General features: G+C 36.8%; 1 protein-coding gene across 1 annotated transcript in view; it reads left to right on the forward strand.

The window, feature by feature from the left end:
• The window catches only part of LOC102795931 (T-lymphocyte surface antigen Ly-9-like), an 82,472-nt gene extending 66,743 nt beyond the window's left edge, over positions 1-15,729 (forward strand). The window contains exons 6-12 of the mRNA XM_087836072.1: positions 9,923-10,002; positions 10,458-10,623; positions 11,943-12,013; positions 12,539-12,713; positions 12,822-12,878; positions 13,015-13,091; positions 14,630-15,729. Of these exons, the coding sequence (XP_087692198.1) occupies positions 9,923-10,002; positions 10,458-10,623; positions 11,943-12,013; positions 12,539-12,713; positions 12,822-12,878; positions 13,015-13,085 (620 nt within the window). The 3' untranslated portion in view covers positions 13,086-13,091; positions 14,630-15,729. The remainder of the gene's footprint in view (positions 1-9,922; positions 10,003-10,457; positions 10,624-11,942; positions 12,014-12,538; positions 12,714-12,821; positions 12,879-13,014; positions 13,092-14,629) is intronic.
• Positions 15,730-17,531: the final 1,802 nt, after the last annotated feature.

Here is a 17,531-nt window from a genome sequence, read left to right on the forward strand (position 1 = left end):
CGTAGTATACAGAAACATCTGTGCTCAGTATGGCCTGGAAGTCCCAAGGTCAAAATGTGAGACGCCCCATAGGGACGTTAGCATAGGGCTCAAATCTCTCCAGCCTCATTGCCTCAAATCAGCTCCAGGTGAGTGGAGCTGTTGAAGGTATGACGGCCCTGCCCAGGGGCAGATAGCAAGGAGACTCAGGAACATGGTGGAAGTTTCCATCCACTCACAATGACACAATGTAACATTTTCAGACACACAGTTGGTCTGGGTAAGCTAAATATCTGACCAGTCTTTAGGTTTTGGAGATAGGCGCTAAAATGTGTGAGATTATAAGGAAATAGTTGGAGGCTTTGACAGAGTTTGTAGCATTCACCATATTTGACATTAGAGGAGCAAAATGAACAACTTAAAGGGTTGCATTTACTGTATTTTGAAATAACACACTATTATTAGGGAACTTTGCATTCTCTACCCTGGGCTAGAAATAAGTGGTAGTTCCAAACAAATGGAATCCTTCAATAGGACTAAGGCCGTGTAAAGCGAGAAAGTGAAAACATTTCAACATAAAAATACATAAATGAGCCAAATAATTAGTCTTTAGTCTTTAATAAACATTAAATAAGCATAACCATATAAAATAAGGTGCACTGTTTCTGCTCACTACAAACACTATGTATAGTATACACTAACAAGCCTCAGCATTGAGGTCAGGTGTTCTGTGCAAAACACTCATGTTTCAGTCAACTAATGTTTGTTAGCTTCTTACTGAATGTGTAAACTACATGTAATGGAGAAAATGAAGGAACATTAACCCCACATAGACAATCAATCTAGACAGGTAACAAGAATCTGATCTATATTAAGTTAGACCAGAAATGCAGTCCTCCCAATTGCAAGTAGAATATTAACACAGAAAGGGGGCGTGCGATGTTTTTAGTTTTTCAAGGTGGGCATAATAGGAAAAGTTTGGGAACCAAAAATATTGCCTCCTACCTTCTCAAAAGCCCAAAGTCTTGGGTTCCATAATTGAGTGAACCAGATGCACAACATTAAGTTCTCCTTCATTTTGAAAGATTTGGATGGATGCCTACAGGCAGTCGTCAAAGTGCTACACTTGCACAAAGTTAATAGCAAGTTGACCACATCCTTACTGATATGAAGATTGAAGGCTTAATGCTTTATAAACCTTTTGCTTCAAAAGAGGACAAGAGTTTGCCCGAATCCTATTTTTTAGATGAGTCTGTATGACTCAGACTTTTATTTTTGTTCCTAGTCACATACAAATACGGACATAAGAAGCAACAAGTTTAAGGTACAAAAACCAAAGCCAAAAGAAGACTGTAGGTGCTGTATGATGTGAAACCCGATAGAAGATATTTGTTTCAAGAACACACTATTCAGTGTGTTTCCTCCTTCTTACCATGTGATCAGTATCAGCAGTGAGATGTTAAACCACAAGAGAGAAGTGGCATCTCATTGCCCTCTGAGCTTTATTATTTTGTTTCAAACATGGTAACAAACAGGTAAGTTCACATACGCACATACTCTTAGTTTTTTTCCCATCTTTTTATTTTCATTTCATGTACAAATCTTTGCCATCTGTTTATATTATTATTGATTACTCCTGCCGTTTATTATTGTACCTCAGAGGCCTTCATTGGGTGCTCTCTCTCCACTACCATCACTACTAAGAAGACAAAAGCTGTTTTTCCTGTTTGTGCAATAGTTTTCTGTGTGTTTAACAGCTTTAAATTTAAACATCACAGTGAAACTGAAATGCTGCTTTGCACACATCAAAAAAAAAGAAGCTACGGTGAAGGATCTAGGACCAAGAAAAAAATAGAGCCTATTGAAGGAGACTGGAGACTTCCGGAGCTTGAATCCTTTAATTGTAAAAGACCTGAGGAATATAAAGGGATGAGACTCCTTTTATATTGATTATAAAATTGAATAGACCTTTTGAATTAATGTAAGCTCATCTTAAAATGCACCATTAAACTAACAAAGCCCCGCACTCTGTGTGAGATACAGCGGAAATACTACGTTATGATCATTACATTGTGATGCATAACTGTATTGCAACTCCAACTTTACTTTGAGAAAACTGAACAAGAAGACAAGTTAAATGTTTTTACACATTTTGAAAAATAAACAAGAGGATAAAACACATCTGTTACTATTTATTCTACATTTTTGTGTTTTCATTTTTGCCAGAATGCATATCATCAAGAAGCCTTACTTTATTGTTGAGATTAAATAGAACGAGATACAAAGCATTAAAACATGTTAAAAACACAACAGACTACTGTGGGCCCGGAAGCAGGATTCATCACGCCATCACTTAAAGACTGGATGAGGTTATTCAGTTTCTGTTCCAAGTGTCTAAACATTTACAAATCAAACACATTATGCTTACAAGTGCTGACAAACTGAAGTCATTTTCAGTGCATGTTTAGATTTGCATAGCTTGCAGATTGTGGTCTAAAGCAGTGGTCTCCAACCAAACGACTACACATATGTAATGCAATGGCGCCACCCTGTGAACAAGTGTGAGTAGTGTAAGGCAGCGGTCCCCAACCCCCGGGCCTCAGACCGGTACCGGTCCTTGAGTCGTTTGGTACCGGGCCGCGAGAGTTGAGGTTCAGGTGTGAAATGTATAGTTTTCAGGGTTTTATCGGTTTTCAGCGTTATTTTGTTATCGTTTTTATCGTTAACTCTGTTTTCCTTGGTCTTTTCACGTGTGTTATGAATAAATCTTCTTTTTTTCGGTACCGGTACTAGTTTTATTTTGTTGTATTTATCCGCGACACCTTAAAGGCCGGTCCATGAAAATATTGTCGGGCATAAACCGGTCCGTGGCGCAAAAAAGGTTGGAGACCGCTGGTGTAAGGTATCATTTTTATAACTTTTTTATAGTTTTTTGTAGTTTTTGTAGTTTTACTGAATGTAATTTTGAGCTTTTAAAGAAGCAAATTAAGTTATTATTTTGCAAAACATCCGCATTAATCAACCATTTGCTCCAACTACTGGTTCTGAGAACGTGTTTCTTTGTCATTCTGGAAGCTTCGTACGTGTCCATTAATAGTGTTACACTAGACCACATTTGGAAACTCTACCACACAAGAGAGAGAGTCTTGCTGTCAAGGCAAACAAAAAAGGGGAAGAGGGAAGGCTGGTAGTTTGAAAAAGACTGAAACTGTGGGTCAGAATCACTCAGCAGAGAGGACATGAGGATGTTCAGTTGGCACCGTTTCAAATAGACAAGTAAGTAAAAAAAATCCTGATTACTTTAAAAACTGAGGGGCATGAACTTTTCTGATATCAGATAACGTGCTGCTGGCTTCCGCGGCTTCTGCCGTCATCAGCGTGCTTGTGGACAGTGACTCACAATGTTGGAGAATAATTGAATCGATAAAAAGAAATAGAAATACATCAGAAACACAATTTGTTACCCCAAAATAGTTCAGTCAGTGTCCATGACATGTTAATCACTAAACCTGTTATTAACTTGACTCATTTACAATAATAGCTGCACTACATGTTGTCAGGTGACCACTTTGAAGATGAATTTGAATAAACAGTATGGCAATAGTGTACTGATGTACATAATACAGTTTACCATATAGAAAAGATGGAAAAACAATATTTTACAGTAAAGAACTGTAAAGTTATGTTATTTAAAAGCCAGGCTTACAGGACGTTGCTCCACACTGTGTACAGCAGATCGTTTGATAGCTTGAACAACTTGACTTGAAGCTTTTTAAAAGAGAAAAGGCCTTTCCTCCTGAGGCTGCGACACAAATTTAGTCTTTGGTTGTATATCTGCACAAACTCAGATATGAAATATAAAGGGTGTCTCCATTTTGCCGTCCCTCAGTGGATGGAGACATGTTTTCACGGACAATCATAGTGCTGCAACTTGGAAAGACCAGAGTTGTGTGGTGCAAGTCACTGGAAATGTTTCAGAGCACCATAGTGAGGCTGTCACATCCTGTGTAATGGGCATGCAAACACAGACACGTTATAGGTACTAAACCCAAGGCCATAAGAAGACCGGAGCTGCTATATGATATGAAACCCCCCTTTTTTAAAGGACACACTACTTCAGTGTGTTTCCTGCTTCTTCCTGTGTGATCAGTGTCTGCAGAGAGGTGTTAAACCACACGACACAAGTGGTACCTCATTGCCCATTTGTGTATTTGTATCTTATTGTTAAACATCTACAGGTAGATAAACTCCTATAGCCTTAGAGAGTTTGTTTTACTTAAAGGCACATGCAGAACGTATTTGAACTCACAGATCTGCAGTTTGTTTACGACATAATTAGCATACAAATATTTACCGTCTGTTTAAATCACAGTTGTGTCTTCTTGCATTTGTGCACAGAAATCTTCATTTTGAATTTAAAGTCAGACTGAAACTGAAGTTTTGCTTTGCACACATCAAAGAAGAAAGTGTAGCAGGGTGAGGGATTTAGCGGTGGGACCCGACAAAAAAGCAGAGACTGCTGATGGGGACTGGAGACGTACTGAGCTTCAAGGCTTTTATTGTAAAACATCTGAGAAACAGGAAGTGAAAAGACTCCTTTTTTATACTGATTTTAAAAATTTAGAGTAACCTTTTGAGTTAATGTGAGCGCAGAGTGATTGATTGAATAATGAGTTTGCGATACTGTATACACTGTACTGTCTAGCATTCAGCAGTGTTATAAAGTTCACTTCATCTGTGGCGACGGAAACTTGCACCTTTTTTCTGAGAGGATACGAAAAGAAAGACTACTAATATTCTGTTATTAATCTGTTATTAAGCATTATTAATCTTTTCTCTTGTGTCATGTGATGTGTGAACAATGACCCTGTGGACAGAGTTCATGAACAAAAAAACAAAACTCTATTCAGGCTTTGCAGAGAAGTCCAAGACTGATAAAGTCATAAATTTAAACCAGGAGACACCAGAGAAGACAAACGTGGAAAACAATCAACAGTAAAAAGCAATCAGAGGCTTTAAATACACACAAACACACCGTGGGTCAGTGGGGGCTGAGATGCAGCTGGAACTAAACACATCTAAACTAAATCAGGGTAACGAGACAAGAGGAGCAAAGTTAAACACACTACATGAGAGAGAAAGAACTACAATGATCAAACAGGAAGTAACTAATGAGAAAAATCACATGACAAAGAAGAAAACTTGACAACAGAAAGGAATTTGGGAAATATAACTCTAACCACTGACAGAAATAGGAATATACAAATGACCATAAGACTAAACACATAGAAGCATAAGATCAAAAATTAAAATAAAACATGAAAATTTAAAACCTGAGAACTGTTACTATCACAAAACAAACTACAGTCAGAATAGTTGTTGAACAACAAAAGTAATTCCTGTCTGAAGACAGAACAGTCAGGGTCTAAAATCCAGGACAGCGATTGCCCTAATTTTAATTAATTAACATTTAGACATTTAAAAAAAAGCTTTGATGATGCTCGCTCACTTCCAGAGAACCTGACAAATTGATTTGATTGAATCTTTATTTTGAACATGTTAAAAAAAGTACAACAACATAGAATTAAAAGAGACAAATAAACAAAGCAAAACAAAAAGAAAACGAGCAACCACAACTACAAATAACTTTCATGTTCAAAAAGGAGCAGGAAGAAGCATAAGCTTATTGATCCCGCCCCTTTTCCACTATCTAGTAATCAATAGACTACAGAAATACCTCCTTGCAATTACATATATGTCATGTGTATTTTTTTTTTAATTTTTATTTTTTTATTGTTATTATTTATATATATATATTAGGGGTGCAACGATACTCGTATCGATATCGAACCGTTCGATACAGTGCTTTCGGTTCGGTACGCATATGTATCGAACGATACAACATTTTTAATTTATTTTATCAACTTTCCTTCTGACGATGCTGTCTGTGTTGAGCGCTCAGTGGATCTGCGCTCGACAGTGCAGCCTAGGCGGAGTAGTCGAACACAGATTCACTGAGCGCAGGGCAAGCTACCTAGACAGAAGTTAAGCTTGTTGCAACATGGCAAATTGAACCTCCCCCACCCTCATTCAGATCTGGCGTTTGGAACTATTTTGGTTTTCATGTGACGTATGACCCTGAAGGTAAGCACGTCATGGACAAAAGTAAAACAGTATGTTGGATGTGCCAGCAATGCTTAATTGGTGGGAACTAGTGTGTTAGCGCAGTTAGCTCGTTAATGTGTTGACGTCTTCCAGCCCCACTCATGAGGCGATCCGCGGTAGCTCGTTAACGGAGATTTGCCGTGTTGTGACCTTAACGTCATTTCAGATTAACGCTGACAGCACTAGTGGGAACACAACCAATATGACTGCACATTTACTCTGACCTCATCCTAGTGCAAAGACAAGTGGAAGCAGACAAAAACAAGCACGCATGCTACAAACTTTACCCGAGTCATTTAGACAGCCGTTAGCACATGATTCTCCTTATGGGGACCTGATATGTTTAATATGCTGCTGAGAATAAAGCCCAGAAGAAGCGTATAGTATAGCTTTTATTTTGGAAAGAGACATTTCTCCATAATAAACTCTCTTTTCCAAAGATGAGTGATTCCTCAATCAGATACAGGGCTCGCAAAATCGCTAGCCCGACGTCCTGGGGCTTTTTTCCAGTCGGGCTACCAAAATCTATCTCTGCCCTGCCCGTCGGCCTATCGTAGGAAGGAAAAATATATGTCAATGCTTTTGCATTCTTTCGGAAATGTAGCTGGGTAATTATGTCATTGGCATCGGCCACTGTCAATATGTGACATACTGAAATCGCGTTTGAATTTGCGCTTGTTTTTTGCTTTCACTTTGCAATCCCGTGAACTGTGTATAGAGAGCGACAGTACTGATTGGTGAGTGATGATAATTTGCGCACCAATTCCTCTGACATCGTCTTATCAATCGTTAGCTTACTATGCAAACATGACAAGTGAAATCTCCTGCAGCTTAAACATGTGAGAGGTTGATCGCGCAGAGAATCGCTGAGCGTTATGTGAGTGCCTGTGTAAAAGCAGCAGGATATATATTTTAGTTCTGCTGAGCCAAAAAAGACAGGTCAGGGTGAAGAAGTGACAAAACGGAAAGGTTATGACAAATCAGACTATAAGGCAAAAAGAAAGTGCAGCTTTATGGTTTCATGGACAAAAGAATTTCTGTGGCTGCAATATGACGAGCTAAATAACCAGGGCTGCACATAAGTGGTCCGCAGGTGCGCATTCGCTGTCAAAATAAAAACCCGCACAAGATAAGAAGTTGCAACGCGTGTTTGCGTACATAAGATTTTAAGGAAGAGGACAGACATTTGTTTAGAACTCTTAAAGATGTCGAAGAAGCTCCTTTAAGCAATTACTGTGATGTTCCTCCACCTCCAAAGAAATGTCAGAAGGAGTCCGAACCACAAAAGAAACACGTATTCTCGGAAAAGTGGTTGCAGGAGGTGAGCTGGCTTCAAACAAATGATGAATGCACAGATGTGGTGCAGAATGTGCCGTGAAAATTTAATAAATGACAAATTAATAAAAAGGCATGAACATTTTTTTTGTATCGAAAAAATATCGAACCGTGACACCAAAGTATCGAACCGAACCGAACCGTGAATTTTGTTGTATCGTTGCACCCCTAATATATATATATATATATATATATATATATATATATATATATATATATATATATATAAATAATAACAATAAAAAAATAAAAATTATTTGATTGATTTGATGATTTTTTTTATATATATATTAATATATATATTAATATATATATATATTAATATATATATATATATATATATATATATATTAATATATATATATATATATATATATATATATATATATATATATATATATATATATATATTAATATATATATATATTAATATATATATATATATATATTAAAAAAAAATCAAATCAATCAAATAATTTTTGATAAAATGCAGATCACCAAAAAGTCTTAGCTCTACAGAGTTACAGCCAGCTCAGGTTGGTGTCAGGGAACCATGAGCCATGAACTTCTTCAAGCTACAAACGAGGGTCACTTTCCCCCGAGGCAGCGCGGCAGCACAAAAACAACATGCACTCAAGCAAAAGCAGAGCTCTCATTCATGTGTATGTTAGACTGAGAGCTAAAACATGTGCGGTGACCTTTCATCATGTCAAACCTTCAGCGGTACGATGCTTAAACCTCAACATGATTAGTTTTGACCTTTTTAGCTGCAGGTGTTCAACTGGAAATCTCAAATTCAAATCATATGGTGTTATTTCTCCTATTAGATTCACAGTAGTTCGTTCTTAATGTCTAAAGTCTAAAGAATACAAAAATATATGTTTAAACTTATGAGCTCATGATGGAGTCTTTATTTTAGTTTTCAGTCTCATTTGTGTACTTTTGCTTGAAAGTAATTACAAAAAAACATTTTATGCTCTAAAATATTCGTCACCACATCATTTTTAATATTTCAGCGTTTGAATTGTTGGTTATTTGTTGAATATCTCTAACTGGAGATCACGCAGTATGTTTGTGTATGTTTGCAGGAGCAACCAAACTTAAACTTGACGCGCTCTCTGTTTTCTTAGTGTGACTTTTGCTTTGCTCTTTCTCTGTGAGACCTCTTGGATCACTTCCTTTCAAAGCTGTACATGCGCACACACAAACATGTACGGTGGCACACACACATAAACTACTGTGCTCTGACAGGAAATAACCTCAATACTGGAAAGCGGCTGTTCTTTGTAGCTGAACGTAATGAAGAAGATGCCTTCTGCTGCCACCATCGTTGTGTTTTTGCTCTCCTGCTTCTCCATCGTCTCCACAGGTACGGTAAAAAATTATTGTGTTCGTGTTTATATTTTTAGCTTTTATTTCTAAACTTACTGGTTATGTTCAAAGTATTTTTAACATGTCAGCTTCCAACAATAATTCTTCAAGACTCCACAAATACTTGATCTGTTGTCCGTGACACCTGTAAAATACCCAAATGCATGACATACTATTTTAGATTAGAAACATTTTAGATTTCCATGTTTCTGTTTTGTTTATTTGTCAAAAAAAAAAAAAAAAAAAAAAAAAAATATATATATATATATATATATATATATATATATATATATATATATATATATATATATATATATATTAAATATATCTTAAATATATCTATGTGAACATAGCCTGTTTCAATTTTTCCCAATATCATTGTTATGATTTGCTGCTGCTGATTATTGTGCTGCTCTTTCCTCTTATTATCATATTTTGTCTTTTTCCTCACTAAAAAGGTTTTCTAGCTCATAAGCCAAAAGAAGATAATAATTTCCTTCAAATATGATAACTGGACATATGATTGTTGATGAAAACTAGACTTTTCTAGCATGACTATTCTTATTTTTTCACAAGATTTCTCTCTGTTTCTTTATCTTTCAGGCTCTCAGGATGATTGTGTGTACGCTGCAACAGGATCAAGCTTCACTGTGCCCCTAAAGCATGAGTTGAAGGAATCAGATAACCTGAAATGGTTCAAGGACGCAAGTGTAGTCTTTAGTCGCAGACGGAAACTGGTGATCTCAGGGAAAAATGATGATGTTGATTCAACTGGATCACTAAAGCTGACAAAACTGACCAAAGACATGTCAGGACGATACAGACCAGAGGTTTACAGTGCAGATGGAGTAAATGTGGGGAAAAATTTACAGAGTGTGCATTTGTGTGTATTAGGTAGGTAAAAATACATTGTTTAACCAAAACAAATGTATGTACAAACACATTAATGTTAATATTCTGAAGCCACTCCTCAGATTTGTAATGCAGCAATATTTGTTGTTCTTTTTTTAAATTAATGCGTTATCAGCCTCGCCTAATATACTGTTGATATAATCTAATTTGCTTTACTCAGACCGTGTGCAGAAGCCCACTGTGACGACAAAGACGTGTACAGATAATGGACATGTCCATTTTACTTGCAGTGTTGGTCAGGTAAGTAAAACTATTCTTATTCTTCAAATGGCAAACTCATAATTAAAGGTTAAAAGAACCTGTAAAAAAGAGCTTCAGTAACCTCACTTGCTTTAATCTGAAACTCATCATGAATGAACTGCAGACACTTGACAGCAAACATCCACACACAGACACTGCTCTGTCAACAAGGGATCAGAATAAGAACCAGCCCGTTTACCAGAGTGTATGTAGGTTAAGTTAAATCATGATGGCAGGCTGCTGTGGATGACCGTTCTCTTTTTCTCAGGTCACAACTTTAGTTAAGAGGCACAAAATCCACTAAATAGCTTTTCTAGAGATTTCCTGATCCTCTTTAAATTCAAGTTCACTAACTGAGACTCTGATAAACTATCAGCTCCGTGATCAGTCATATTTTCTTTTTTTCCTGAGTTCAATAAACACACACTCCTTGAAAATAACATTGTTTTCCACAGAATGAGACGATCACATGGTTAATGGATGGTGAAATGTTGGAAGAAAAAGGGAAGACGCTGACCAGAGTAGCCAAAGATGTGCTAAACGCTAATTTCTCTTGCAATGTTTCCAACCCGGTGAGCTCTGAGGTCAGTCCGCCTGTTCAACAAAACTGCTATAAGCCCTGTAAGTATAAGTGATACAACTTTATATTCACAACAAAAGATGTTTTGCTCACAATTGATGAAAAACTTTGCATCACTTGTGCATGTGCAGATGTGCATGGCTTCTCTGCAGACTGTGGTCTGAAGAAAGAAAACAGGATATAATGTAATCATGCAGCATCAGTGAGGAGGTGCAGGACACCTACAGTTTCATTTTATAGACGTTTATCAGCTTCAGACTGAACGTCCAAACTGGGTTCAGTGCTCACAAAAATGTAAACAAGTAAAGAAAATCAATTTAAAAATCAACCTGAACAATTAAAAATCACTGTCTGATCTGATGTGACTGCAGACCAGGAAGGGCAAAATTTATTATGAAATATCAGCTGATAGTCACTGAGTTGTATCTAATTCACTGTATCTGTATATGAAGAGAAGCACATTTCCTCACAGACTTTGTAGTTTTGCAAGTAGATTGTCACAAAAGGTCACTGAAAGTAACTGGGACATGCAGGAAGTCAGACACTCAAGTCAGACAGTTTACGCGCTCAGCAGTCATTCAAACACTGCAACGTAGACACTTTTGCACGGAAGTGTTGTTTATGCTGTGGTGTCCAGTGTGGTCTGTCTGCTGTAGACAGTGGGAAATAGAAAAGACAAGAAAAAAGAAACGTTTCAGGTTAAAATTAATTTTTACTGATTTATTTATTTATAAGGCAGCATGGTGGTTAGCACTGTTGCCGCACAGCAAGAAGGTCCTGAGTTCAATTCCACCATCAGGTCTTTCTGTGTGGAGTTTGCATGTTCTCCCCGTGTTTGCTTGGTTTCCCTCCGGGTACTCCGGCTTCCTCCCAGACATGCAGCTCGTGGGGATAGGTTAATTGGATAATTCAAATTGCCACTATGTGTGAGTGAATGTGAGTGCGAATGGTTGTCTGTCCCTGTGTGTTGGCCCTGCAACAGACTGGCGACCTGTCCAGGGTGTACCCCGCCTCTCGCCCTGTGACAGCTGGGATAGGCTCCAGCGCCCCCCGCGACCCTGAAAAGGATAAGCGAATGGATGGATAGATGGTTTATTTATTGATTAATCGATTAATTTCTGAATTGTTTGTCACGTGTTGACAGAAATACACTTTTCTGCTGCCTTAGTTTAAATGTTTATTGATTGTGAAAGTGACAGTTCAGGACTTTTGAAGTACAGTTTTTTCAGTTCTTGCCATTTCTTCTTTTCTATTCAAAGATTCAAACGATGTTTGTGGCCTGTTTGGTCCAATAGATGATAACTTTGTTGTGTAATCAATGTGTATTTAATATTGATGCAACCAAATCTTCTATGCTCAGTGCAGAAACCTCACGTGACGGTGAACTGTATGGGCGAGTCCGAAGTTACATTTACGTGCTCTGTTAGTCAGGTGAGAACAATGTTGAATACATTTCATTTGATATATGTATCAAATGTATCAATATATATATATATATATATATATATATATTGATACATTTGATACATATATCAAATGTATCAATATATATATATATATATATATATTGATACATTTGATACATATATCAAATGTATCAATATATATATATATATATATATATATATATATATATATATATATATATATATATATATATATATATATATTGATACATTTGATATATGTATCAAATGTATCAATATATATATATATATATATATATATATATATATATATATATATATACACACACACACATATATAAAGCTGTAATTTTGCAATTTCAAAAGAAAGATTGTTACAAGCCTTTTTCTGATCCCGACACTGAAACAAACACACACACACACACACACACACACACACACACACACACACACACACACACACTGGATAACTAAATAAAATTTAAAAATATATATTTGCCGTCAAAATTAATCATCTTTTTTTCAACAGAAAGACAATAATCTGGAATTTAAATGGTTTAACGAGGAAAACAAGCTGCAGGGATCAGGAGAGACACTTACAAGGAAAACCGGCGATGTGGTAAACACCAACTTCTTTTGCAATGTTTCAAACTCCATCAGCTCTGAGATCAGTGACCTTGCTGTACAAAAGTGCCCAAAACCCTGTAAGTATTATTTCTATCGACTGTCCATTCAAATAGTTATGACACTGACCATTTTACACTCATGTCATGATAAAATCTATTTCTTCTTCTCTTGTTTTATTCCTGAAGCTTTTCCTAAAGAATTATTTGGAATTAGCATCTGGGTTTTCATAGGAGGCGGAGCAGGTACGTGTCATGTTCTGTGCAGTCGTCAGATTATATGCAGTTACTCTAAAAAGCATTGAAATCAAGCTTCACATACAAAACCAATGAATTCTCTATTTTTTCCATGTGTAATACAATTGATGTTATTCTCCATCAGGTCTTCTTATTTTGGTGATCGTCACTGCCACAGTTTGTTGTGTCCGGGCCAGACGAAAGAGACGCATATGATAAACGGTAAATGTATTTACTTATATATTGTTATTATTATTATTTTAGTTCATGTTAAAAATATAAGCCACTGCGCTAAGACAGAACATCTTAAAAACTATTTTACTTACGTAAATGACTTAGTTCACCCATGTACAGCCCATCCATTCACCATTCATTGTGCATGTAGGTTACTTGAGGAGCTCCCCAAGGCTCAGTCTTAGGTCCATTAGATTTATATTATTTGTACTTTTATTTTTGTAGGGGTTATGGTTAAGATTACTTGCATTCAGTTCAAAATATTTACATACAGCAGATAATGATTCACTTCAAGGGACTTCAGACTTCAAGTTGCACAGAGCCCCAGCAGTGACTGGGTTTAGGACAGGACCCCCCAGTGTCTAGATGCTGGGGGTGGTGAAGATAAAGACTGAGCCTTTGATGGAGTCTGTGAGATGGAGATGGAGGTCGGTTGCACAAATTACAGTCTGAAAGGTAGAATAATGGTGAGCAGAGATTTAAACCACACAAACTGGAGGCTGATTGGCCCAAAGAAGGCGAGCAGGAAGTAGATTAGACTAGAGTAAAGATGACAGTATTGAAATTGACAGAAGAGACTAAACACCCAGAGAAACTGATTACAGATGTTTCTTACTGAACTTATGCATAAGCTTCATGTTCACTATTCATCTTCCGGGACATTGTTTAAATGAACATGGAAGTACCAGGACCTGTGCAGTCCCTGGCACAGAAATGTAAACAGTAGCTGAGAGGTGTGTTTCTTAACACAAAGTAAATGCTGTGTAGCTACTCTAAACAATTACAGACGATCATAAGATGTAAGGTAATCATAGCTTCATTTTTTAATTGAGAAGTTGCTGGATTGTTCTGGCACGATGAGTTCATTTTTGGGTGTATTATTCACTCTGACATTAAACTATAATAATAATAATAATAATAATAATGTTACATCATTAAATAAACAAACAACATTTTATGCCATTTGTTTACATTGTATTTGTTACTTTGTTGAAATATGGGGAAGCTGTGACACTCATTTGAACAACATCACTGCGACTGCTTCTTCTATAAAACTCTGCTGTTATCCCTACATTTAAATGACATCTCGTCTCTTAGCTGCTGTCTTCCTGCTGTAGCTGGACTGCATGGTTCTTAAACCAGATCTGACAAACAATGCTTATTGGCAACATGCTGAAATAATGATGGTCTTAAAACAAGATTAACAAATAATAGTGCACCAGAGTCATTTTTATTTACATTAGCATTACATTAGTTAACATTAAATACACTTGGAGCTTTGAGATTCTTCAGTTCTGGGATCCAGGGGCCATTGCCAGCTCTGATTGACAATACAACATTGTTCATTCTTTGTAATATGGCTGAAATCAGATTCTTTATATTTATTATTTTTTCTAAGCTGACACAGGCCCGTCAAATCCATATTCTTACATATTCTTAGCAGTGGCAGGCATTACTCTTTTCTTGTTAAAACACTGAAAGATGATTCTGCAGGTCTGACCTGCCGCCTATGCTTATTTCAACAGATAGCAGGTCAGAGACCTTTGTTTGCAGTGGACGAATCAAGAACAGCAACAGCATCACCTTCAGCAGAACCACTTGACAAAACCACTATAAACAACATGTTCAGCAGAGTCCCAGAGCCATACTTCTATGCAGCCTGTGGTCTGAAGACAGACAACAGGAAACAGGATACGACATAAACACCATTCAATCTGAGTGCTGAGGTGACGTGATGTTCGCAGGACGCCCACAGAGTTTCATTTTGATGTTTGTCAGGTTCATTGCGAATGTACAAAGAAAATTATAGATTACAGGAATTTAACCCTAAATAAGTGGGTCATTTAACGATCATTTAGTGATTAGATCAGAAATGCAAACCTTATTATGATTGTCAGTGATATGTAAAACTAATGTATTTGATTACAACATCTCCTGATGTGTAGTTTTGTAAGCAGACCTTCACAAAGAAATATTGTTTATGCTATATGTGTTAATGCTTTTGTTTAGGTCTTTCATTTTGGAGGAAATAAGCTTCAGTCTTGTTTGCTAGGCAGGTTCGTGCTGTATATTGTTAATGAGAGCGACAATTCAGGATTTTATTAGTATCTGTTGTGCATTTTTCTTTGTTCTAATTTGGAGATTTTCATGTTTGAATCACGTGCTGGACAAGAAATTAACCTTGAAATTAAAGCAAAATGATAAAAATATTTTTTCTCAAAGAAAAAAACATGATTCCCTCCCTGGGATGATGGCATGGTGCGTCTAAAAGGATCCTTAAAGATAACAAGTCTGAGGAAAAATGACTTGATTAAACGTCATCATTGTGGTTTTCAGTGAATACAGAGCTGTAGAAAAGAATTAAGGATTAAAAATTAAGAACAGAAGTGTGTGTTTTGGTTAAACTAAGAGCAGAATAGATTTATTGTGGTCATGTGAATATGAATATTTCTCTTAGTATTCCTCTTTATGCCTCACCAAAAATAAAATTAATAAGTCTATTTACTTGGACACTTTCAGTTGAATGTTTTAAATATATTATACTGATATGTATATGACCATGTTTTTTTTTATCAATTTTTATAATGTTCTTAATATATTTACAAAAATAAAATGTGCTGATGCACCACAAGTCCCCGTGTAATCAGTCAGACCAAATGTATATGCTCATATATTCGAGTCCCAAGTGTCAAAGAAGTGTTTAGACAGATCAAAAGTCATGACTCCATGCACTGTTAAACCTCACACTTGTAAAATGAATTGAATTGTAAAATGTTATGATTGAAACCACTAAAAGGGCCTAACTAAAGGCCTATGTCTTGCAGTTTAAATGTTCTTTAGTTTTAAGACAGACTGTCTATCACAGACCTCATACAATTCAAGAGTGAGGACCAGTTGGTTTGAAGCAGACTACATATAATACTAAAATGTTCTAAAGTGTTAGGATGATCTCAAATCTCATAAATCTATGTTTGAATCACAGTAGCAAACAGGAAACATGTCAAATCTTTAAAATGATATCTTCAAACGTTTAATCTTTACACTGAATTCACAACTTGTAGAAACAGGTAACAAAAGGCTGGAGAAGTAAATGGTACTTCGGACCATAAGGCGCACTGGATTATAGGGCACATAAAGCGAGACAAAACAGATAAGACAAGCTTTACTTAACTCATTCTTCTTGCTTCTTCCACTTCCGTACCATTGATTCATAAATGTTGAATTCTCTCACAGCTGCTCTATTCCCATGTTGTTGCAGTATTTTAATAACTAACCTCATATTGTGGATGGATTATCTCAGTTGTTCTCCTGACTTAAGTTTGGTCCGTTTACAGCATCCTGACGTGCAATTGCATTTGTCCCTAACCATCGGGAACTCTCGCGTTAACTTTTATCGAGTGGAAAATAGTTAGTGTTCATCCTCCAGCTTCACTGTGTTTATGTCATGCTAACATAACTGTGTCGCTAGAGATCACGTAGCACAACGGTCCCCAACCGCCGGGCCACGGACCAGTACCGGTCAGTGAGTCGTTTGGTACCAGACCGTGAGAGTTCAGGTGTGAAATTTTGTGGTTGACAGGATTTTTCCCGTGTTGTAGTTGTGTGTCTTATTTTGAAAGAAATATTGACTCATTACCATGGCGACCAGAGAGCATTAAGGGGCAGAGAGGAGGATGTTACTCTCAATGTTGTTGGCGCATTTCAGGAGGACGCTGCTAATAAAGTTACACAGTGAATTCACGTTTATTATTATATTTAGAAAATGCCAACGTTTTTGTCTTGGTCGTATCATTTATTTTGTTATATTTATCAGCGACACCTTAAAGGCCGGTCCGTGAAAATATTGTCTGACATTAAACCGGTCCATGGCACAAAAAAGGTTGGGGACTGCTGACATAGCACATCATTATATAGCAGCTAGTCCAACTTCAGTAACCCTAAAAGTCACTGCTGTTATGTTTTCTGTCTTCATTTATGTTGGACGTGATAGCAGAGCTGTACGTTTTCATTTTTTCAGAAATCTCTCAGTCAGAACATGGTATGTCATGTTTAGGGGGAAACTAGCGAGCTAACTTCCTGTTAACTTCTAACTCTGTTAAATTTCATAAATTCTGTTTTCATGGATGCCTGGATGTTGGACTTAATGTTAAAATTGATCATTTTATTAAAGATGGTGCCATCGAGAGAGAGACAGATCATGGTGGGTATCCTGGACCAGCCTTGCTGGGTGATGTTCGATGTATAAAACCTTTCTTGTCAACTGGGGTTCAAACCAGGGTCTCTCATTGTTGAGCAGTCCACATCACACTAAACCCCTGCTGTGCTTCCTGTGGGTGAATTTGTAACCCTACATTAATTTAATAAAACGTGTTGTGGAAGTTTTCCATTACATAAAGCCTGCAGACGAGCGGTGAGCAGTAGCCAACA

The sequence above is a fragment of the Neolamprologus brichardi genome, chromosome 23, assembly GCF_056152115.1.
Source record: "Neolamprologus brichardi isolate AB-2024 chromosome 23, ASM5615211v1, whole genome shotgun sequence".
Lineage (NCBI taxonomy): Eukaryota > Metazoa > Chordata > Actinopteri > Cichliformes > Cichlidae > Neolamprologus > Neolamprologus brichardi.